General features: G+C 38.9%; 2 protein-coding genes across 4 annotated transcripts in view; one reads left to right on the top strand and one right to left on the bottom strand.

The window, feature by feature from the left end:
* The first annotated feature begins 1,409 nt into the window (after positions 1-1,409).
* On the top strand, positions 1,410-16,870 carry Tdo2 (tryptophan 2,3-dioxygenase). Its single transcript, XM_005400948.1, has 12 exons — positions 1,410-1,497; positions 1,716-1,818; positions 2,846-2,936; positions 4,302-4,372; positions 5,595-5,722; positions 7,530-7,716; positions 8,951-9,058; positions 11,333-11,444; positions 12,745-12,802; positions 13,882-13,961; positions 14,455-14,545; positions 16,305-16,870. The coding sequence occupies exons 1-12, from the start codon at positions 1,463-1,465 to the stop codon at positions 16,456-16,458; spliced, it is 1,218 nt and encodes a 405-aa protein (XP_005401005.1). The 5' UTR covers positions 1,410-1,462; the 3' UTR covers positions 16,459-16,870.
* A 4,301-nt stretch (positions 16,871-21,171) lies between these two features.
* Ctso (cathepsin O) overlaps positions 21,172-24,385 on the bottom strand; it is a 23,560-nt gene continuing 20,346 nt past the window's right edge. For all 3 annotated transcript variants that reach the window (XM_005400946.2, XM_005400947.2, XM_013522905.1), the window contains one exon: positions 21,172-22,558. In XM_005400946.2, the coding sequence (XP_005401003.1) occupies positions 22,524-22,558 (35 nt within the window). In that variant the 3' untranslated portion in view covers positions 21,172-22,523. The remainder of the gene's footprint in view (positions 22,559-24,385) is intronic.

Genomic DNA, 24,385 nt, shown 5'->3' with positions numbered 1-24,385 from the left:
TTTTTCTTTTACTAGCCTGTTGACCAAGAAGTGAAGAGTATTTCTCAGCCTAAAGGAGTTAGAGTAGAATAAATTACTTACTACTTTTCTTCACAACCACGTATCAAGATGAAAAATCAAAAGGAGAAAGGGAGGCTATTAAGTTTCTTTGCTTTCAAACACTGGGCCAGGATGAGAGGAGATGGAGCAGGTGCTATCACTGCTTCCCACCCAAGGCCCTGTCCCCACTAAGCAATTACTGGGTCATCTGTTACAGCCCAAAGGAAATATCATAGGTGCAGACACAGTTCTGATGATTTCATGGTTCTCATACTAGGCATTTTAAGTTGTTCATCTTACATTGTTTAACATTATAATGTAAATAAAATGAGGATTTTACTGTGGATCAGGATTCAAAATGACAATCAACTTAAATAACTACATTTCTTTTGGGGGAGAGGTTTATAGGCCTAGAAGTTAAATTGGTTTTCCTCATTCACAGAGTCAGTGGTGAATATTTCACAGAGTCAGTGGTGAATATTTCACAGAGTCAGTGGTGAGGTCCAATGGTTTGGGTACAGTCCATGAAGACCTCATGGCAGATGGTGGGACACGAACCATGCATCTTTACAAAGGTCTCAGTGAGTGGGGGTGGCCAGGGAGAGGGTGTGGAGCCTCTCCCCTGGATCAGTAGCCGTGAGAGCAATTTTGGAAATTGAACCAGCTAATAACATATCTAGAAAAGATACTTTATCACTGACCTTGTCTATAATTGTGAGCACAGGTTTCAAATGTTCAAACTGTTTGAATTGTGATGCAATGTGGATGACTCCCTGCTACGCTGTCATGTTATTGATGAGTGCAGGAGGTGCTAAACTACATAACGTCGTCCACAAAATCCCAGTGCAGTCTGTGGTGTGCTTACCTGCTGCTATGTGCTGGAGGAGATGAAGGGAGGGAGAATGCTCACAGGGGGTAGAAGTGGCTGAACACATGCCACCCTCAGTCAAATGTGAATTCCTTCCCCAGGGATATTCAAGTTCAGTGTTCAAATTAAGACTTGGAAGGATGTTTAAATCTGAGACAGCACATATTCTTGTATAAGCTCATCATCTTTATGTATAACGTGATAGCAAAATGTCAAATGTTTGAATAATTAAATGAGTTTTACCTTGGCTTCTATTGACTGTTTTTTATTACTTTGTATACGGAAGCAGAATTTGGCCAGTCAGATGACTCAGTTTGGCAGAACACTCATTCTCCTAGCACACAAACTGTGCCTAACACAAATCTACGCTAAAGTGCACACAGGGTCAGTCCTGTCCCAATTGAAAGGAGAACCCAGTTGAGAGCACAAGGAGAGTGCTGATTGGCTGGGGAGTAGCCCTCAGGGCCCATAAAGGCAGCTGTGGAACACTCAGAAAGGTCAGTACCTCCCATCTAGTGTGACGCTTCTGTGCTTCTCAGACAGTGCTCTGTCACCATGAGTGGATGTCCATTTCTAGGAAACAACTTCGGGTGAGTGTGTACTTTTGTTGTCGTGAGTGAAGTCAGGCTCTTAAAGTGCCAAATATGAACCATCTTCTGTCTGATTGTAAGGAGTGCTGAAAACTTTCCATTTTATTCTGTCCAGTAACAACCCGAACAGAACTGGTCATAGACTTTTAATCATTCATATTCTTAGTTAACTGCATTTCTAGCAAGATCTATTTTTTTCTCTTCATTTAAAATTGTAGATATGCTTTTAAAAATCTATCTGTAGAAGACAGTGAAGACCAATCACAAACTGGTGTGAATAAAGCCAGCAAAGGAGGACTTGTCTATGGGAATTACCTGCATGTGAGTGACAGAGTCCTAACTAAACTCCTCTTTCTCTCTCTCTTTCTCTCTTTCTCTCTCCCCCTACCTCTCTGTAGTCAATGGTTTTCTGGACCTAAAGATACTTATCTATAAAACTTTTGTTTTTCTACTTTCATAAAAATAATCTAGAAAATTATAGGTGAAAATTGACATCCCTGGTAGAAGTATTAGCAAAGCAGATGAAATCAGGGGAAAGGGGAAGAAAAATCAATTAAAATGTGTTCTGTACATGGACCAGCTCCCCATGATGAGTGTAATCATTATGTACTGCAAGCTCATATTGATAAAAATAAAAATTAACCAAAAGCAGGGAATCTAGAGTTGGGGCAGAAGAGTGTAGATAAAAGGCAGGCATTACACAACTTGAATAAATAAAACATGGTCAATAAACCCGACCTTAGATAACTGCAAATGCATCTTAGAAAATGCTCTCTTTTAAAACTCTTACCATAAAGCTGAAATGATAAAGACACATTCAAAATTTTCTTGAAACCATTAGTTTTTAGGTAAAAGAATCATCAGTAAATGGACTGTGTGGAGATTATTTGGGGCTATGTTTGTTTTTAAGCATGCTTGTCTTATTTTTCTTTTTAAAGAAAAAAGTGGTTATGGTACCCATGAATGTGTTTCTGAGGATAAACTGGCAAAGAATGTGAAGATCTTATTAGAACAGGCTTTGAAGGGGAATAAAATGGCTTAGGAGGACAGAAACACAGACAGCTTAGGCAAGTTGTCAGGTTTTCATCATTCTCATTTCATAAAATCATAAGGAAGTAACATCAGAGTGTCACAGGACTTGTTGTGACAAAATCCTCCCAAACAAATTTTTTTCTGAGACTAAAAGGTCGTGACTTTAACTCACTCTTTATGATGAGACTCATTCATTGTTTAAAATAAAATAGAAAGGTTTTGGGAAGTTTGGAACTTTTTCCAGAATTTCCTGTATTAAAGCGGACTAAAATATTCAGTTTTGCAATTTTGAAACCAGTCTATTTTTCACTTAAAGTTGGAGAAAATTTTGAATGCACAAGAACTTGAAAGCGAAATAAAAGGAAATAAAATCCACGATGAACATCTTTTCATCATAACTCATCAAGGTAAGTTGCAAAAGGTTGGACAATCGCTGCTCCACAGGCACCTGCCATCAAAATGTGGTCAGCTGTCATCTCTTATCTATCAGCTGGTGAAAGACCCGGGATCCCTTTTGTTAGGAATGCCTGAGAATACTTTGCCAGAGAAGCTCTCTTAGGAAACCTTTTGGGCTTTATACTAGCCATCCTTATGCTCCTTTGCTCCTAATTGTGTCAGGTAACACTCTGGCTTTGTTCTTGACTCCATCTCTTAGAATTGCACAAAGCATTTGCAAGTGTAGATGCTACTATTTTTCAACCTGGAATGTTAAAAAACTATTCTCATGAAATAAATCATTCAAGCTTATTGACATTTATGTAATTTTTTAAAAAGTTTAGCACTGGGCAAAACATATTTTCCAAAATGTGTTTATTTTGACCAAATTTTCTATTTCTAGGCAGTGTTTTTAGCTTAAGAGACCATGGCTTGTCATATTACCATAGGTCTTAAGTTATTAAAACATCAGCTTCCATGTGTGGGTGATTAGTTCTGTAACCATTGTGCAAACAAGTCAACCCAAGTTAAGGAATGTTAACTTCCACTGCGGTGGACATGTTCAGGCAGACTGCTTCCAATTGTACTTCTCCCTTCCACCCAGCTAGGTCATTCTCTTTTCATGTCAGCTTTTTCGTCTCATGGCCTCCTGGGACAGTGGAAAACAAACTCTCATGAAGGGCTTTGCTTCTATCTTTCTATATAAATGCTTTCCTGGTATTTGGGTTGAACAAATAGGCCTGGACTCAAATGCGTCTTCTCAAAGGAGATGTACTGAACAAGACTAAATCAGCTGTAGTCAGAATTGGTAATGAGATTGAAATGAAACTTTGTCTTTTTCATAGTACCACAGACATCTGGCCATTTCCTCCTTAGATGCTAGGTTTTTCTCAAATTAAAAAATAAAACACTACCTTTCCAGTAACTTAGCTTTACAATTTCAGTCTTAAAACCTACCATCTTTTCTTCAGGTCCCTGATGGTTTTTTGGTTCACAGTTGAAGCTAAATATCACTGTTTCTCCCCACCCCACCTTGCCTACGAGAAGGACTAAGCTGCTTGACATCTTCCAAAAGATCTGAATGATAGTCTGTTGACAGAACCAGTGTAATAATGGTGAACCTAAAGCACATAGCTAATACGCTTGGCATACTCTAGCAATGGCGGCTACTCTAACTTTAACACTAATATCTATTTGTAGCATAAATGGGTCTACATTTCATTTACTAGTTTTAAAATTCTATTTTTATTTATTTTCAAATATGAGAAACATGCCTTTCACATATTGTGGTCAAAGCTCCTATAACTTTCTCACTGACAAGCATTTTCTCATTACAGCTTATGAACTCTGGTTTAAGCAAATTCTCTGGGAATTAGATTCTGTTCGAGAGATCTTTCAGAACGGTCATGTAAGTTACCATGCAGTGGAATTGTTTTATTGTGTTTTTGGAAGCTCTAGAAAATATTAAATGTGAAAAATATAAAACCAAATATTGAAATGACTAATGACTTGCAAAGAAAAAACATTTTCTTAGATTTTTTTTTTTTTTTTTTTTTTGTGTGTGTGTGTGTGTGTGTGTGTGTGTGTGTTTGTTTTGAGAAAGTCTCTTTTGAGTTCAGGCTGAACTTGAACTCTGTGTGGCCTAGGCTGGCCTTCAGCTCACAGATGAGACTGCTTAATTCTCCAGAGAGCTGGGATACAGGTGTGAACCCCCACACCTCGCTTAAAAACCGGAACAAAACAAACAAATAAAACCCAAACACTTTCTGAGTAGATAGTTTCAAGACATTTTCTCAGGGCCATTGACTTGAAGTTTTTTTTCAAATTCTATTTTGTGTGGTAGTCAATATGTTTTTTGAAAAAAGTATGCTATAAGCAAGGGTAGATTATCATGCTACCTGAGCCTTGAATGAATGGGTAACAGAGTTGTATTTCTAACGAATATGACTTTTGCAAAGAGAGGAGCAACAATAAAATGAAAAAGGAGGAGGGAGAGGAGGAAGAAAAAGGGAAGACAAGAGGAAGAGGGAAGTTGGGAGGAAAAGGACAAAGAAAGACAGGAGGGCGGAGTGGCCCCTGTGCTGTGCCTGGTCGCACTCAGCTCCTCTGTCCCCTGCAGAGACGCTTCTGTCCAATACCTTTGAGTCCCTGCTGCAAATAGGCTGGCCCAGAGTGACAGGGCCCTGGTCCCTTTTTACCTAACCCTAACCTTAACCCTAACGCCTGAGGACAGATGCCCCCCTGTGACCATCAGAGAAGAGCAGATTTTGCTTGTTCTTTACTTAGAACTCTACACGATGCCTTGAATTTTCTTTTTTGAAGCAAATTAAGCTAAATTAAAATTCAAAGAGAAATCTGTGTTGACAGCAGTGGAAATGTGTTCTGGGATTTTCTTCCACCTTGCTCCCATATCGTTTCTGTTTGTAAAGAAAGAAAAAGAATTCTGAGTCTGTTGACGTTTCTTGCACACAACTCAGAATTGTTACTAGCGCAATGCACGCTCCTGGCGCTTTCGGTTCCAGGCTCCTGCTTCAGTTTCCTTTCACCTAAGACGAACAGGAAAGCACTGGCCTTTAGTCGGCGCTGCCTGTGCCTGGGCTGTCTGACCGGTCTGCCTCGTCCTAACTCAGGTCCGGGACGAGCGGAACATGCTCAAGGTGGCCACTCGCATGCAGCGGGTGGTGGTGATCCTCAAACTCCTGGTGCAGCAGTTTTCTGTCCTGGAGACCATGACGCCCCTGGACTTCAACGACTTCAGGTACACAGCTGTGGCATCAGTGCGGGACCTCACCGCCTGCTGTTGACAGGGATACTCCACCAACACTCAGTTTAAAGACGGAGCCCCACCCTAGCCCTAGGATTGAGTGTGGGGCCCCCAGGGTGAGCTACATCACAGCCCTTTCTTATTTTTTATTCTTGAGACAAAATCTCACCAAGTCACTAAATTGCTGAGGCTGGGCTCAAATTTGTGATCCTCTTGTTTCAAAGTGCAGCACCATGCCCTGCTGCCTTTGGGTCTTTTAATCACAAAACATTTGAGAAGTTATCAAAAATATTTCATTGTTTTTACATAGAAAATAATATGACCAAATAATTTTAATTCATCGTTTACTATTTTTGTCCAAAAAGGAGGATTTTAAACAACAAAATGGCTAAACTAGCTGTAAAATAAGTAGTTCACTTAAAAAGTAACACAAAGGGAACAGAGCGCTACGTAAAGAAGTGTGCCAACCAAAAGTGCCAGTATAAATGATGGCTTGAGTGATAAATTTTAGCTTTAAATTACCAAGCAATCCAAGCCTTGTATGTGTGTCTGTATGCAAGCTCCGGGGCTCACACACACACACACACACACACACACACACACCTTTTAAAAAGCATACTATGTTCTTGACAAAATTACAGGGCAAATTTTTAAAAGAAACTTTCATTGAGTGTATGATATGGTGTCATAGGCAATGTCCCAACGTATTTGACAGCCGAAAGAAATACAGTTGTGTTTTTGTGGTGGATCTTACAAACAAATAATGTTTCAGCAGCAGCTAGATGAAAGACATTTACTTGAATCTAAGAGTGCGGATGATCTGTTGGGTGGGAATCCTGGTTTTTTGGGATTGCCTTTTTCATACAAGGCAGTGTCTCAGTTACTTTACTTGCATTATCTCATTGATACTCAAATAATTTCAGATTTGAAATGAAGGACAGCATGCAAGAATGCCTTTGCAGCAGGGATGAAATAGTTGTAAACGATGTTTGATCAGTGGGAAGCTCTGTGTCAGCTGTCTTTATCTTAGGAGAAAGTCTAGCCCCTACACACTTGCACATGTACACCAGAACACACCACACATACATATGTATGTAGATTTTGTTTAATATACATTCATGGAAATTTAAATAAGCTATATCATACATATTATATACTGAAATACATATTATACGTACAAAATATATGTGAAATGTCACTACTGTATAAACTACCCAGTTTGAAATTGATTGACAGAAATGATGTGGTTTGAGCAGCTCATGTCCTCTTTTAACAAAGTTCAAGCCTCAGGTTCAACTTTAGGTGGTTGTACACGTCGGTTCTTGGTAATGGACCAACTTCCCTTCACAAGAAAATAAATCCTTGCTGCTCAGCCAAACAGAAGCATAAATTCAAGTCATTTGTAGGGAAAGGGAGGTATTTGGAGACCATAAGGGTGAGTGAGATAAGTCAGACCTAGAAGGTTAAATACAGCATAGCTGCTCTTATCTGAGAAACCCAAAGTATAAATAGTTTATAGAGCACAGTAAAAGAAAGAGGATAGTAAACAGAGAGCTAGACTTCGTACAGATGGAAAGGGGTCTGGGGATGTGGTGAGACAGGAGGGAGGAGAAGGAAAGGGAAGCTGAGAAGGACCAGGCAGAACGTGCGTCTGCACCAGCGCCCCAGGAAGAGCACATTCAATATGTATTCTAAGCGCGTACTCATGAAACGTTAGAATAAGGAAGAAACCACGGCAGTGATACACAATGTCGACCTATCTCTTACTTCCCGTCTTCCCTTCCTGTATTCATTCTCAAAGAGAATACTTAGTTCCAGCATCAGGCTTCCAGAGTTTACAGTTCCGACTATTAGAAAACAAGATAGGTGTTCTTCAGAACATGCGCGTGCCATACTACAGAAGACATTATCGAGACAACTTTAGCGGAGAAGAGAATGAGCTGCTCCTCAAGTCCGAGCAAGAAAAGAGCCTTCTGCAACTAGTGGAGGTGCGTGCTCCTATATCGCCTCTGAGGGTGAATTCAGTACATGCTGTTCATCTAGCTTCTGCTAGCACAGAATTTCAAGTCATATCGAAATTGGGTTATGTAGAAAGGATGGAAAAAATTACAAACTACTAACTTGTAAATTCTTATTTAAAAAGTATTTTTGGTAATTAAAAATATTATATAATCCATTGTAGGTTAATATTTAATAATCAAATATCATTAAAACAATTCCTTTAAAACATCTGTACTAAGCAATATTTAATTAGCTGACTTGTAGCCTAGTATGGTTAATTTCTTCAAAATAGTCTCTATTTTTAAGAAATGGCACAATTTAACTTTCATTTCAATATACATTTTATTTCTTTAAATATAACGAATTAAAATTTTTCACTTGGGTGATTTTTTTGTTAAATTAAATTAATAAGAATTTTTTCCTTCATATCTAAATCCCTTAGTGGTCTATATATAGTCTTCAGAGATTGTTAATTTGAACCCTTATAAGTAAGTTATTAAATAAGATTTATATTGTCTTGGTTTACTTTAGAAAGTCTTTCCTTTGCAAATTAAACTTTTAATAAATTATACAATGCTCATTAATCTCCTGGGTGTTTTAAATGTGGATTTATGTTATCATATTCTGCACATGCTCCTATAATAACTTATGAACATGGAAAGAGGAAAAAGTCACAAAGCTAATTGCAAAACTAAATATAGGCTAAAGGAGAACCCATGGGTGTACATAAATTTAGTTTTAGTTTTAGATTACAAGGTCTTATAGAATCTTAAAATAATTGTGAGTAGTTAATTTTAAAGTTGTTCACTGAACAGTGCTCCTGAGATTAAAAAGAGATCGTATTTTATACAAACCTACTTTCATCTGCTCCTAAGACAAAATATTTTGAGAACAAACCATAAGACATCATTAAAACGAGGTTGAAAAATGTTTGTAGATTTCTAAAAGAAAATTGGGACTTCTGTTATCAGAAGTTTATTTAAGAAATAAGAAATGAACATTATTAATGATGATTACTTTAAAGATTGGAAAAATTAGACATGTGACTTGCTATTTCATAAATGAGAAAACGGAAGGCGGGGAAAAATACTTTCAAATAAACGACATATGTTTTTCAATATTATGAAGATTTTTGGTTTCAAGTTAATGAATGTTAGGTACAGTATATTTTATATGTTTAAAATTTATCACATATTCATCTAAAAAGAATATTTACTTCAGGCATGGCTGGAAAGGACACCTGGCTTAGAGCCACATGGATTTAACTTCTGGGGAAAGTTTGAAAGAAACGTCATCCAAGGACTGGAAGAAGAATTCATAAAGATTCAGGTATTTATGATGTCATGAGTTAATATAAACATACTAAAGAAGAAGTACTAAGGATTTTATTTCAATGTTGTGTGCTATTCTTTTTTCTCATATTCTTTTTTTCATAAATACATCTTCTTTGACTATACTAAATGATTGTTTTCTTCATGTGCAATAAAAATCATTATTAAATTCCTTGTGTTGCAGAGATTTCTGTTTGTTGCAAATAATGGAACTTAATTGAATTTTTCATATCTCTTGAAAAATTCCATATTATGACCAATTCTAAGTATAACTAAGAAACTAAAGAACTGCCAACTAAATATATTTAACCATATTATTTTCCTTTTGCTCTTGTATATCTGCTGGGTCCCATCCCCAGATTAGGTCAATTCACTGTTGCTTAAGAAATACTATTGGTTCTCACTTTCCTCAAATCACGTGTCCTTCATTCTCTATGTGTAAATTTCTCAGATAAGTTGTTCAAATTCTCTATCCTAAGAGGCTGGGTCAGGTAGCATGGCAAGCGCTGATTTCAGTCACCTTGGCTGGAATGGAATTCCATTTCTGCTGTGGAACTTTGTGATAACCAGTAACTTCTTCTTGCTTCCCCTTTCCCATTAGTAAAACAGATGAGAAGGAATGTCTGCCTTGAAGGGTTATTGTGAGCATTAAAGTAGATTGAGGTTTGTAAAGCTAAGCTTAGAGCAATAGTTAGGATGATTCCTATCTCTCCTCTCATCCTCAGCCCTCTTCAATAAGCCTCCCTGCCTCCTCATTCACAAGTGATGACACGTGTAAATCCAATGCCCATGTTTAATCTTAACTTTATTTGGCTTCTCAGCAGTACTCAATCTAGAGGCTACTGATTATTACCCAAGCACTCTTTCCCTTGAATGTTGGTATGCATCGAAATGTCGCATATAATTCTCTAGCTCTCATTTCTCGATTTCCTTTAATTGCTTGTAATTTTCTCTCAGATCAATAAATTAAGAGTTTGAAAGACATTCCCTTAGCACTTTCTGTTCTAGAGTTAAGGAAGTTTTTCTCCTATAAGCCTTCTGGTTGGTCAGATCTTTCACCATTGAGTACCCTTGTCCTCAGTTTTACCAATTTCTTTGATCTATCACCACATCCAACTAGTATCATCTTTCAGATACTCTCCTGTCCTGTATCTCCCTTTCACCTCTCACTGTCTCTCACAAGCAAATCATCTGCTTTTCACCTGCTCTTAAGTAACAAGTCTTGATCCTATCCTACATGCCTCCCAATATGGCTCTATTCTGAGTCATTCACCATGGCTCTTGGAGTCACCTTTTCAAAATACAAGTCTGATTGTACCTCCCTTAAAATCTTCTGATATCACTTTATTGTTTGCAACAGAAGGATAAAATCCTTATATGGCCTCTCCCGTCTGCTATAGTCCAACACCTTGTCTCTGCTGATCTCCTCACTACACACCATACTTCCTTACGGGACTCGCACTTCTGGGCGGTGTGGCTCACACTGCAGTTCCATGTGCTGGTGATTATTTGATGGTGCTTTCTTTGCATTGGGTAGTGAGAGGCACAGATTTTGCTCAAAATTTTAAAACCTTCACCTTCCCATGATGCATATTGTATAAATGAATAATTAATTGGCAATAATAAGCAGGCAAGCTCTTCCCATTCTATGTGTTTGTCCTGAGGATTTGAAAATAATTGGGCTAATTAATTTGCCCCACTTCCATTGATTTGTAAGAAAGGCAAATGTGCTAGGCAGAAAAGTCAGATCTTTAAACCGGGGAAGAGCTGTCAAGGAAATGAAAACATAAAACATAGTTCAGAAATTGTATTTATGGGGTGTAGTATTAAATATAGAATTTCAATACTGTTAATAGTTTTCCTGAGAATTCTTTTCCTGGGAAGAATCCATTTAAACCTGTGTTAAATAATTGCTGTATAATATTAGATCATTCTTGATAATTTGTCCTTATCTCTAATTATAACATCTTAGTCCATTTCTCAAGATATTTCAAAGAGACTATTTGCACATGCCAAACTATTTAAATTTGAAGGATAGAACTGCTGTGTGTTTGTGCATTTGTGTGTGTGTGTGTGTGTGTGTGTGTGTGAGTGTGTGTGTGTGTGTAAGATTCCAGTTCATTAGAAGTAATATCCAAGTTGTAATATTGGTTGATAAAATAAATATTCCAAGTATGCCCTTTCTGCGACCTGACAGGCTATTTAAACAAAGTGTCTAAAACCGGGATATGTCCTCTTTTTGTGACTCTAATGCCATGGTTTTTCTCTGAAGTCTAAAGAAGAGTCTGAAGAAAAAGAGGAAGCGATGGCTGAATTTCAGAAACACAAAGAGGTGCTGCTGTCCTTATTTGATGAGAAACGTCACGAACATCTCCTTAGTAAAGGTAGATATTTTTACCCTAAGGGTTATTTCCTTAGAATAAATGAATGTGAGATCAAAATATAATTTGATAAGACTATCAGATGTTAGTTGGGGCATAGAATGAGAGTTGCTGTCCTACTTATGCAAACAAGAATTGGGAAAATGTTATCTCCTATATTAGTAGGTTTCTACATTCACTGTATTTCAAAAACACTAGCAAAAAACTTCATAGTGTATACTCAACACCAGTTGTTCCAAGGTAGGTCTAATATGTTTTGTGAGTACCTCACAGTTTAACAGGGACAGAAGTGAAAACAGCTCATCGTAACTGTACAAGTGCCTGCTGTAAGTGAGGCTGAAAAAGCAAGGAAGGAAGGACATACTCTGAGTCAGGGAGACTTGGCAGAGGAAATGTTTCCCACATAGACCAGGAAAAGGATCTGGCCAGACTTTTGGCCTAATTTTTGACACAATCTTGAGCTATTATTTCTTGAAACTAGTTGACCATTATGATCAGTAACTTCATAACTCAACTACTGTTTTTCTTTATCTGAATCTATCCTGTACATTTTGATTTGGAATTTTTATTGTGAAGAACCTTAAAGTCTTTTTCAAAAAAAGCCATTCAAGGAAAAGTGTCAATAACATGTTAATTTTTATAACATAGTTAAGAAAAGCAGCAATATTTGAAATTAGTGTTAAACTGTTTAAACTTAAAAGGTTATAGCCTGTTTCCTGAAAGACTAAAAGAATGACAAGTCTTGTTTTTTGCAGTGAGGGAAAAAGCCTTTAATTACAATGCACACCTGTGATTTTATACAACTCTTGTGCTCCTTAAAACCAAGGAAGCAAATTTTAAGTGAGTTAAAACTACTTTCCAATGTAGTTTAGGAAGCATCTTTTTCAACTTTTTGAAAAGTAAATCATGGTACTATTTGTTTGTTTGTTTCTTTCTTTCTTTCGGTACCAGGAATTGAACTCACTACCTTGAGCTTGCCAGGCAGGCGCTTCGCCGCTGAGCTAAATCCCCAGCCCCCATGGTACTATTTTAGTTGGAAACTGACATTTATCAGGGAAGTTACACATTTTTGATGTTGAAAGATTTTGAGAGTCTAAAGTACACATATTTCCTGTAATCCAATGTTCAAATAATGTTTTGAATGAAAGTTCCAAAGTTCACAAAAAGAAATAAAAAGTTTAAGCTAAAACTGCAATTGTTTTCCAAAAAACATGAAATCTTTAATTAGGTAAAGCAATAATGCTAAGTGACTATTGCTGCCCCAGATTACTTCATCTGTTGCAACTTGCTTTGTGCCTCGCAGGTGAGAGGCGACTGTCATACAGAGCGCTGCAGGGAGCACTGATGATATATTTTTACCGGTAAGAACAGCCGGACTAGGAGATGTGGAACAGTGAAGCCTGGCTGTAGATAGCTCCAAGATGGCTATGCATGGCGATAGTACCAAATAGGAAGCTTAAAATTTGGAATCCTAGTTTAATATGGTAACTGAGTTTTTCAATTAAATTTAGAAAACAGTTATTTTTTATTTTTAAGTGACAAAAATATAACTTCATCTCTGAAGCAGGTTCTAGATACACTAGCAAATTATTCAAATATCTATCTTTTCTAAGCTGTAGAAGGCATTGTGGTTCATTAAATGTCCAAGAACACAAAAGATTATTTTTTTCAGAAACTCAATCATGAAATGTGTTGTCAGTAAACAATGTTTGGGGATTATTTCTGATTTGTAAACTGAAAAAGAACGTCTCACAAACTTGTGTTCTACTTACAATTGCCTTTACTGTCTGAAACATTGGAGGTGCCCGTTAAATATGCTCATCCTCCTACTTCATGGATGTGAAGTCCGTCTTAGAAGTTCACGACTTGTGAATACACGGGGGAGCACACTATCCCAAAGGTTTCAGACACCAGTGTTTATGTTTATTTCCTTGTATTTCTTTAATTAAATTTGTTTCTTAGAGTGTCAACATGAATACAATCCTTGGCTCTTTTCTTAAACTCAAAGTAAATGAATATCATTCAAAGTAAGGTGTCCTAGGAAAAGAATGTACTGAGAAAGATGAAGGATTCTATGAAGAAAGGAAAACAAATGTATTAGAGAAAATGAGAAGTAGTCTTTGTTTGTGTGCTTTAAGATGTTTATCTTGAAGCTTCAAACTTGTATAGTGGGGAAATGCCTGGTGGTGTATATGTCTCTCTTCTGTTAAGAATCTATCTTAAGTGTGACTAGTTATTTTATGTGCTTTATATGTAGTTTTCTAAACTGCAAACAGACATTGCAAAATATGCTTCCCATTTTTGAGATGAAGAAATAGAACAACCCTAAAGATTCTAGGGTTCCTAAGTGGCAAAGCTGATGTCTTTCACCAGGACTCTTCTTGACACTCTAGATTTGCTTGAATGCACGGCTTCTTCTTACAATTTTCTTCTTTTTCAGGGAGGAGCCTCGATTCCAGGTCCCCTTTCAGTTGCTGACTTTCCTTATGGACATAGACATGCTCATATCCAAATGGAGATGTAAGTTTTCCTCCCACCCCTGAAGTCCTCGCCTTCCTATTCTTTTGCTTTACTCCAATATTTTTGCTGGCTCAAGAAAATGTTTTAATTTATTTTTAAGATCAGAAGGAAAAATCAACTTTAGATCAGAGAAATCATTTTAGTACAGTCCACCACTAATATATCTATCATTGTGTCACTGCAATTTTAAAATATATATTTAACTATTTCATTTTTAATGGAGGAAGGGTTCTATAAAGGCAAAACTGTCAAGGACAGAGGAAGGTCGCAGGCTGGCGGGCTGAGCACCCGACCCAGGAGCTGCAGGACGCTGAGTCCTGAGGGGCGCTAGGCAACCTCAGTCTCCTCAGGGTGCGCGCACCTTCCATATGGCCAAGTGATAAGTCGCCAGCGCTTTCTCGGAGGCAATAATCATTACCAACCCCTTGTTTTCAGAACACTGTGGGACTAATGGCACAAAAATACCGTGGAATAAATGCATGTGTTTGCCTAGATAACCACGTGTGCTTGGTGCACCGGATGCTGGGCAGCAAGGCGGGCACTGGCGGCTCCTCTGGGTACCACTACCTGCGCTCGACCGTGAGGTGAGGCCTGGAGACCTCCTGTCACCCTGGGGAAGCCAGCATGCGTTGTCTAGGCGAAGCCCCTCGGCCTTTCTGCTGGCCGAACAGCACACAGCTGCTTTGTAGTGCGGTGCTGAGATGTGGCGCCTTGGGGGTAACCGGGTAAAACCCTGGATTCTGGAACTTGACCTTCAGGATCCTAGAAGGAAGAGGGCCTGGTATAGGTGGCTGCTCCCTGATGAGAGGCTAAAGGCACTAAGAGCCTTCGTGCCCTGGGGAAGAGTCTTCCCATTCATCCAGCTCAGGTTTCCAAGAGACTAATTGCTTCATCATTAAAATCATTAACTCCCCTCAGACCTTTTTGAATGATACGCTTCTCTTTGTTATTACTAGAGATTAAATCTAGGACCTTCACTTGAGGTTAAATACCCAGCTCTTTTTGTGTTTTGAGGCAAAGTCTTGCTAAGTCACTCAGGCTATGTTAGAATTTGTAACTCTGCTGCTTCAGCCTCCCAGAATCCCGGAACTGCAGACATGCACCACCACACTCAGCTCTGTTTCTTGTTTTTTGACGTGATTCTATTTTACATCATTAAAAAACTTCCAGCTACTCCAGAAAGTGCACTTTTCACACTCTTTACAAGGGAAGAGGCCAGTATTTACTGAGGGCATGAAACATACTTAAACAGTAGTTAGGACACTTTGCATTTTCTTCTGTTTATTGCTCACAACATCATAGGTAAAATCGAGAAACCCTGTGAAATCAAGAAACCCCCAAGGCTCTTTGGAAAAGAGGAATAAACTCAATAAGTCTGGTGTTCAAGTGTAGCCCTCCCAGCTCTTTATAGTATATTGCTTTCATCCCTAGTCTTACTGCCAGATTGGTTGGTTCATAAAATGCACAGGTTCAAATTTTTATCATTTTTGTGCTGGTCTAGCATGAGGCGCTGGGTTTCATTTCCAGCGATGAGAGAGAGAGAGAGAGAGAGAGAGAGAGAGAGGGAGAATGTATCAGTTGAGTGGTGGGAATAATTAACCTAAACAGCATCTTTGATGTCTCGTTTGATCTTCACTAAGTTCCAGCCAGATGAAAGGGTTGTAGCATATATTTATAGAACTAGAAATCATTTCTGTTTACTTATGAAAGTTTCAATCCCATGTCTACCAGCATTGGTTTATAGATGGCAAAGCCATGATGTCAACCTAGATTTGCTTGACTGCTAAGGCAAAAGCTTGTCCTCTATAAAACTGCAGCAGTTAAAATAGCTCTCTGACAAACAAACACAAGATATATATTTCATGATAAAATCACACATAGACATTTGAAGGGACCAAAGATGGCTCTTAATGTACTGAAGCCTTCAGTGGTTAGTTGGAAGCTACTTTGCATTTGTGCAATATTTTCCAAAGAACTATCACAAACTCTGTACACTTTACATTTATAACTTTGCGTACAACCCTTTAATGGTAGGAAATTATCATACTCTGTCTTTAGGAACATAGCACGACAGGGATTCTAGGTTTTAATTGGTATCACACTGTTCTAGATCAGCCAAAGTCATTATGTTGTGTTATGATCTTGAACTTTGGATATGGACTAAATGTGAACAATCTTAAGGGTACAGAACTAGCTACACATACTATATCCACTGTGCGCAACAGGCAATATGTAATTTTGAATATTAGTCATTTATGATAAGACACCCAAGATAAGAATGGGGAAAAAGTTTTAAATATTTCATATCAGCAAATCTAATGATCTGCTTATATGTTTTTCCAGTGACAGATACAAAGTATTTGTGGATTTTTTCAACCTTTCAACATATCTGGTTCCCCGACACTGGATACCAAAGATGAATCCAATCATTCATAAATTCGTCTACACTGCAGAATACTGTGACAGTTCTTACTTCAGTAGCGATGATTCAGACTGAATTCATATAAAAATACTGTGAAGAATATTAATTTCCCAGTCTATTTTTTATTTTCTGGATTTTTCTAAATACATGTAGAGAAAATGTAGTATATTTGTTAATGTAATATATTTGTAATATACAGCTCAACACCATGGTCTTCTGACTTGATTCTGGAAATAACTGTCTTACGTTTGTGATGATATAAGCATTAAGATGAAAAACAATTTAGTTCAATGGTAATGTCGCACTTAGTGTACTTTGCTATTAAAAGCTCAGTTTCCACTGGTACTTACCGTAATGTATCTACTAAATGTAACCATTGTATTGCTGCATTCTTACAGGCTTTTAAACCAGTAAAATGTGTCATTCTGTGCAGAACTTTTTGGAACAAACTGGGTAAAATAATAAATTTAGTTGTTTTTGAAATGTTGTACTGGTTAAAACTCCTGATGATTAATGGGAGAAATCTACCTGAGCCTGTTGGGAGGGGTTTATTGGGTGATTATCCCTTTAGTTCCCAGAATTCAAGGAGCCTGCCAAGAGGGTGAAGAACTCCGATGACTCAGAACCTGGCTCATTTCTTGGACTGTGCCAGTCCTGGAACACTCAGAGGATCCTCTGTCTCATCTCTTCTCTGTGGCTATCAGCTGTGTTCTTTTCTCTTGTAGACCACATCCTCTGTCAGGCGTGGTGAGAATCTCCCAGCAAAGGTGATTCTGTCCCTACCTCCATTCCCTGTACTTGGGGAGATACAGTCAACTCTAGTGCATGACAGAACTGAGATATAGGCAAGTAGTAGTTCCTTTAAGCAGTATTGGCCTTTCCAAAAGAGAAAGAGAAAAAGGTCATACATAATGATTCTGTTTAATTTTAATAAAAGTACTACAGTAAGAGTTTAGATCACATATGATTTTTAGGTTTCTTTTAGCTTGGCTGGATTATGATCAGTTAAATTTTTCTTTTTTTTTTTGGTTTTTTTGGTTTTTCTCCGGTACCGGGAACCGAACTCACGACCTTGCGCTTGCCAGGCAGGCACTTTTGCCGCTGAGCTAAATCCCCAGCCCCGATCAGTTAAATTTTTCTTATGGTAGGGAAGACATAACATTACCAAAGCAATCTAACTTGTACATCAGCATTGACCTGGATTGATTAGCAAGTGGTAAATTCTTGACAGTGTCATGGGAAAAATCCAGGCCCAGAAGGAAAATGCTCTGCACTGAAGCAATTTTGGAAGGCAAATTTGATGTAACCTACGGGGCTGATGGGAATTAGTTTCAAATCATCAGCCCAGAACCGGGTGTGAGTTCAGTTTAAATGTGGTTTGCAAGTGGGAAGTACAAAGCTGACAGCAGGTTATTACATGATTGGTTACATGGAATACTAGAATGACGTCACATATTGTCAGGCAGAATTACACAGGAGCATTCTGGAGGTAGGGGGTCTGAGAAGAGTAGGTAGGGTTGAGTTGGAATCAATGCATCTTCTTTTAACTAAAGGAAACACACTCAGTTTGACCTATCACATTGGGAAAGGATAACAGCTGGGTCCAGACGGTAAAGGCTTTAGTTGCATTTAGCAAGCTAGCTATGTAACAAGCTGCAGGACCCTGTGGTCACAGGCCTCTATTTGATTTCTCACTTTGCTATAATATGCCTACAAGTCTGATATTCTATAAGTGTGCCCTAACAACAGCAAGGAGCTGTTCCTTGGTCTCAGTTACAGATTTTTTTTTGGGGGGGGCGATCACATCCATTAGTGGTCTGTGCATATAATGCTGGCTGCACCTACAGGTTCAATATCTGTAGGTTCAACTCCCCATTTGTTTATGTGTAGCATTCCGTTGTCATTATTCCATAAGCACATCAGCATAACGACTGTTTACATAACTTTTACATTGTGTTTGATATTTTAATGGAAAAATGATCTAAATATAGGAGATGGTGTGCATGGGTTGTATGTAAGCGTGGTGCCATCTTGTATAAGGCACTGGGGCACCTGCAGGTTTTCATTTTTGGAGTGGGGGGGCGGTCTCAGAACCAGTACCCCTGGGTGCTGAGGAACAGTTGGAGATGCCTGGTCAGCTTCACGCTCGTGCATTCCTGGGGGTGCTTGCTTGCACGCATGTGCACACTGTCCGTGGTGGTTTCGCTGAGCTACAGAGACCAGCACATTGCTGGCTAAATGAGTAGGCTTGAAATCAGCCACTTTGAAGTGAATTCTGTTTCCATTTTTCCCATTGTTCACTCCATACTGTGGAAAGGTCACCTGTGTTAGCTCTGTTTTTCCATCCAGCTGGTGATAAAAGTACCTACAAGTTTTCTTCTCACAAAGTAATGAAGATTGTTAATAAATATTCTCCCTCCAAAATACCTTGGAATCTTGGAATAAATGCGATTTGTCAAGATGTATTATTCTTTCTACAGATGGCGTGATTTGATTTAGCTCTTGTGTATCTTTTTGGTGTGAGTAATGTACATAACTGGAAGAGTTTTGTTCAAAAGATAAGTCATAACTCTTATTGTAAATATCAAAATAACTTATAATAATGACAGTTGCCATGCTTAACCCCACTGGGACTTGCTTCTGGTGAGTGTTGATCACCATTTCGATTTATAATTCTTTTCTTTTCTTTGTTTTTTTGTTTTCTTTTTTTTGGTACTAGGGATATAACTCAGGACATTGTGCATGCTAGACAAACTAAACAAGTGTTCTACCACTGAGCTACAGCTCTAACCCTTTAAATTATAGTTATTAAATGAATTACTCAATCACAGTAAAATTGGCTGAAGAATATTTTAATTTATTATTCAGCAATTGAAATCCTTGTGAAACCACAGTTAAGCACCTGTTGCTGACTTTCCCGATGGGCAGGGACTATGGCATGAGGTGCTCACTGCTTCCCCTTTGGACAGTGGCTGGCACTGCCCGTGGCTGTGCAGGGAGGGGCGGGGGAGACCTTTCTCCATGAAAGCTCCTGGAAGACTTGTGTTCTCACACATGGGCACTGGGGAGCTCAGTCGTTTAAAATTGAGGAATAATAGGATCACGCTTTTTAGAATTGTAAATCCTGGGGAAATATAGTAGGTGAATCATAACATCCAGTAGAATCACCCAGATTTTAGTCTGGGGACTATACTTTGAGAACATATGTGGCCCATGCAATTTACTTAGTAGTGAAAGCTGACAGATTTGAAACAGTCAATGGTGACAAATGCTAACAAAAGACAAAGTCAAGCCCATAGGAAGGAGGAGAGCCACGAACATACGCGGGCCCACAAGAACTGTCACACGAGATGGCTAGAACTGCAACACAAACAAAGGTTTGCTGTAACTTTACGCAAAGCCCACTTACGTGAGGGCATCTGCCCAGCACCGCCTACCCAAACTTGGACTGACAGCACTGTTGCTATGCATCCTTGGAGGTGGGGAGAGTCATTTCAAAACAATTCTCTGTTACTTTTCCTTAAAATCTGTTGTGTTCCTTTCAAGTTATGACCACATGTCTTGCCATGGAAATGCTCATCCCTGCATACAGGCTTGTCCTTGGGGAAGCTTGTGGACGGGAAGCTTTGGGGCAGTGCAGATGAGACAGCCTGAAGGCCACGCCTCCCAGGAAGGACAGGAAGTGGCCAGGGGAGATAGGCAGCCATGTGAGGGTCTCTCAAGGTGTTCTTGACCTGAGTAAAGACTTCTTTAATTTTATTGATTGATTATAGATTGATGCTGTTGACCAAAATAGGGATAATCAGTGGTTTTGCTGTTGGTGTTGTCGCCGTGAAGCGAGGAGTGGAGGGCCGCTAAGCGAATGTTTGCGGTCGCTGAGGTGAAGTGCGTGTGGGAAACCACGAACTGGGTACACGGAGGTGGAGACCACACCGCTTGTGACGCAAAGCTGCGAGCACTGTGGCGACAAAACGTGAGCACTGCACTTCAGAACAACGTCTTTGTTGGGGCAAGCTGTTCCATTATCAATGTCACCAAGGTCCAGACGTCTGAGAAGTATTAGCCATGTTGTAATTCATGAGAATTCTTTAGTATTTGAAGAAGAATATTAGAGAAGCAATTTTTCATATAGAAAAGGTCAGTGACCTGACACATACTAGAACAAACAGAATTTAATTCCTCTCCGGTATAGCTGGATATTAAAATATCTATCAACTAAAATGCCAATATTTGTCTTCCTGGAACATCTGTAACCCTGAGTCCACACATGTTATGTTGAGAATGCTTCTGGTTGGTGTAAGAAAAAGAGTTTGATTTTCATTTTGCTTTTCTAATAAAAGGATAAATCAGGCCAAAAATGAGAGGAAAAATGGAATTTCTAGAATTTATTTCCAGTGTTGCTACTGCCTGTAAGGTTTTATTTTTGTTAACCTCTTCTACATTAGAAAACAATCATTAATTGGAAGGGGTGTCACATGCTATCATCCCAGCACCCTGGAAGGCTGAGGCAAGAGGATTGTAAGTAGAGCCCAACCTGGGCAACTTAACAAGTTAGTGGGGTCCTGTCTCAAAATGAAAAGAAAAATAAAAGATGTCTTAGTTCAGTGCAAAGGTCCTGTATCCAACCCCTACAGCTGCAAAAGCAAGCAACCAAAGAGGAAAAAAAAAAAAAACCTCATGTATTTTAGGGAAGACATATTTACATGTAGAGTATGTGATATGATTTCATATTAACTTTGCTATGACAGTTGTCCTTATATTTGACTAGATTAGCTTTTTTATTCTGAGTTTCTTTTTTAATATGAAATATACTTTTATTTTGCTTTCTGAGAAAAATAGTGGATTTGATTACAACGTCAAGGAATTGTTTACAGTTGACGAAACCGTACCTATGTGGTAAAATACTTCAAATAACTGAGTGCTGAGGTTCTTAAAACACCACAGTGGCTCCCACCCCGGCCGCAGGGCATGAGCTCCACATAGCGTCCTTTCCGGGCTCGCTCAGGAGCCAATCACCGCTCAGAAGGGAAGTTCGTCAGGGCGCATCGGTGTCAGCACATCCGAGTCACTCACTCAATGGGACACAGGCAGGAGGACAGCAGGCACTGTGAACCCGGGGCCACCCACAGGGAAGCAGAAGGGAGGCTCGGAGAAGGAGCTGTGACAGGGCCAGGCGATCTAAGTACAAAACGGAAGTCAGAGAGCCCGGGGTGCTCTCGATTTGACTGATGTACCAGGCCGAGGGAAAGAAATTTGAGAGAACCACGGTAGGAAGACGGGTGTGATCCTGGTGTTGCTAACGGGAGCCCAGTAAGTGAGGAGGAAATAAAAATGGAAAGTGAGGACAAGAGCAATTCGTTAGCCAGGGAAACCAGACCAGCAGGCACCTTTGGAAATGATAACAGTACAGAGTTGGAGACCGTGAGTCAATGCGGGAAAATGCTTTGTTCTGTAATACAGACAGAAGAATCTAAAAAATTACATCCCCTGGGTTTCTGTTGACAATGGTAATTTTCAGAAAATAGTTTGTGTGAGAGGCAGTGTTATTTGAGGTGGTCGATCACACACGGCTCCCTGCAGTCCTTTCATTGCACCTGGTTTCTCCTTCTTCCTTTGTCCGTGATCCCCTGCTGTTGAAAGGGTGAGAGCCAGGAGGCGAGGGAAGCAATTGAGAGTCCAGCTCCTGGAATGCCGCCAGGTCATTGTGAGGCTCACAGCCCGACTCTTGTGGAGAAGGAGAAGGGCAATCTAAGCCTACAGATTACATCCCATGAAGGAAAACAAACTGTAACCAGCTCTTTGATCAGACCTGAACCAAGTTCCATGTTAAAAATGAAAAGAGAAATCAGCAAACAACAGCTTGCTCACGTTGGAGAAACCTAAGGCAGCTCCTCATCCTACTTGCCCCAGAGTGGGAAACACGCAGATCTCTTTGCAGGCCCAGGGCTGCAGCTCCTCCGAGGGGTTTGGGGGTCCACCTCTCCAAGGAGGGGGAGATCTGCAACTTGGTTTAAATCCTGAGTTCCGAGAGACTTTTGTCAGCAGTTGCCAAAGCTCGAGGGTGAGTCTTGCTTAGAGTGAAATACCACTGCTACATGGCACAATTTTATTTTTCTCATTGTCTTCATGTTCCCAACACATCATACGAATACAGCGGAAACAGAGTCTGCAATACCTAAAGAAGGAAAAGAAATTACTGATTTCTGTTCATCTTTAGGTGTTTTTTAAATAGCAGGTTAAAACGTAATTTTCATGTGAGTTTAGAAGTATCTCCACCTGTCAGTGGAAACAGTTACCTCCAAAGCAGGTGTAGGAAGAGATGCTGAATATTTTTGTTTGAAGAAACCAAGCCAAAGAAAACTATTTGTTAACTAAGTAAGCAAATGCATCTAATATCAATATTGCGCTTGTTTATACCATATTTATTAAAGAGAATAAAAAACACGTATTATTTCAAACATAATTTCAAAATTCAAACTAAATTTTAAACTTAAGAAAATTTCAATAAATCACAGATGCGCTACATAACACACTACCAGACAGACCTCAGCCTAACAGCAAAAGCAATGACTAGCCAATGTGAAGAATGGATGTTAGTCTTAGAACTTTTATTGGGGCTATGGAATACTTTCTGTCTTATGCCATTGTTCAAACAAGAAATACGACCACTGGCGGACATATAAATGTCAGCCAATATTCTCAAGAAAGATTTGGATCCCTGTATAATTAGTAACCAGGCAGACACTTGGAGACTCAAACTGTCAAAGCAGGTAGAGAGAAGAAATCCTCTCAACCCGTCCTTGTTAGCTGAGGGCCAGGCAAAGATGCACAATCACAATTGAGACAATTATGAAGCAATGTCGGAATACCGTTCTTGAGACTGCCTGGTCAGAGCTTTAGAAACAGCAGAAACCCAGGCACCAACAATTTCCAGAGATAACGCCTGTCAGTAGCAGAGGCAGTGATGTATCCACAAGTTCTAAGGACAGAAACACGCTAGTGATGCTGGAAAGAAAGGCCTGATTGGACTGATAGTACACCTGCCAAGGTTGTCAGTCATGTTGGCTCTTTCAATAAAAAATTTATGAAAGGGATTCTACTTTATAGAGCAATTGGAAAGTAGTCACTAGACTGAATCAAAACTTTCCCTTGAAATTTTTGCTAGAACTTATTTCTAAATCTGGAAGGTTCTACAATTTCTAAAAAGTGGTATACTATATGTGTTCAACTGATTGCAATCAGTATTATTTCCATCTGTAATTTAATTTGGGTGTAGCTTGATTTAGAAAATATGTTGATTTTCTAAACCAAAAGTTGTAGGACGTACCTTTGAATCTAGGTTTTAGAATAAAGCTTAAAATTCGTAACTACTTTAGTTTGGTAAATGTTAATCTAAAACAGTTTGTTATTAAATTAAAAAGAATGTTTGGTATTGGGCCAAAAATTCAGTTCCATCCAGGTGGCATTTTGCTAGAATTTTTTAGGTTACAAGGAGCATATCAAGTCAGAAAAAAATCATAATACTCAAATTTTCACATTTTGATGCAAGAAAAACTGATTCTTGATAATCATTTTCCTTTCTTCCTCCTCCATTTCCCCTTTCTTTTCTCTCCTTCTCTGCCTTTTTTCCCCCTCGCCCTTCCTATCTTTCTTCTTTTTCTCCTTCTCCTCCTTCTCTCTCCCCTACCTCCTCCTCCCTCCTTTCTCTCCTTCTTTTCAGTGCTGAGGATCCAGTCCAGGACCTCACATGTGCTAGGCTGTGCTCTGTTGAGCTATATCCTGAGCAATTATTTATAATCATCAAGCAGGTATTATAATATGCAAGTTAGGAAAAATATAAAAAGTAAATTAGGAATAGTAAGGCATCTCTGGAGAAAGTCAGTCCCCTAACTTGAATGTTTATCTGGTTTTTGAAGTAGTTAATTCTGGTAAAATTATTACTTTCTCCTATGTTTTGACAACATGCATGTGTTATATATATATATATATATTTATTTATATA

Source organism: Chinchilla lanigera, unplaced genomic scaffold (genome assembly GCF_000276665.1).
Source record: "Chinchilla lanigera isolate Chin_1 unplaced genomic scaffold, ChiLan1.0 scaffold00070, whole genome shotgun sequence".
NCBI classification, from domain to species: Eukaryota; Metazoa; Chordata; class Mammalia; order Rodentia; family Chinchillidae; genus Chinchilla; species Chinchilla lanigera.
The sequence above is the reverse complement of the archived record's forward strand: the minus strand, read 5'-3'. Positions and strand labels throughout refer to the sequence as shown.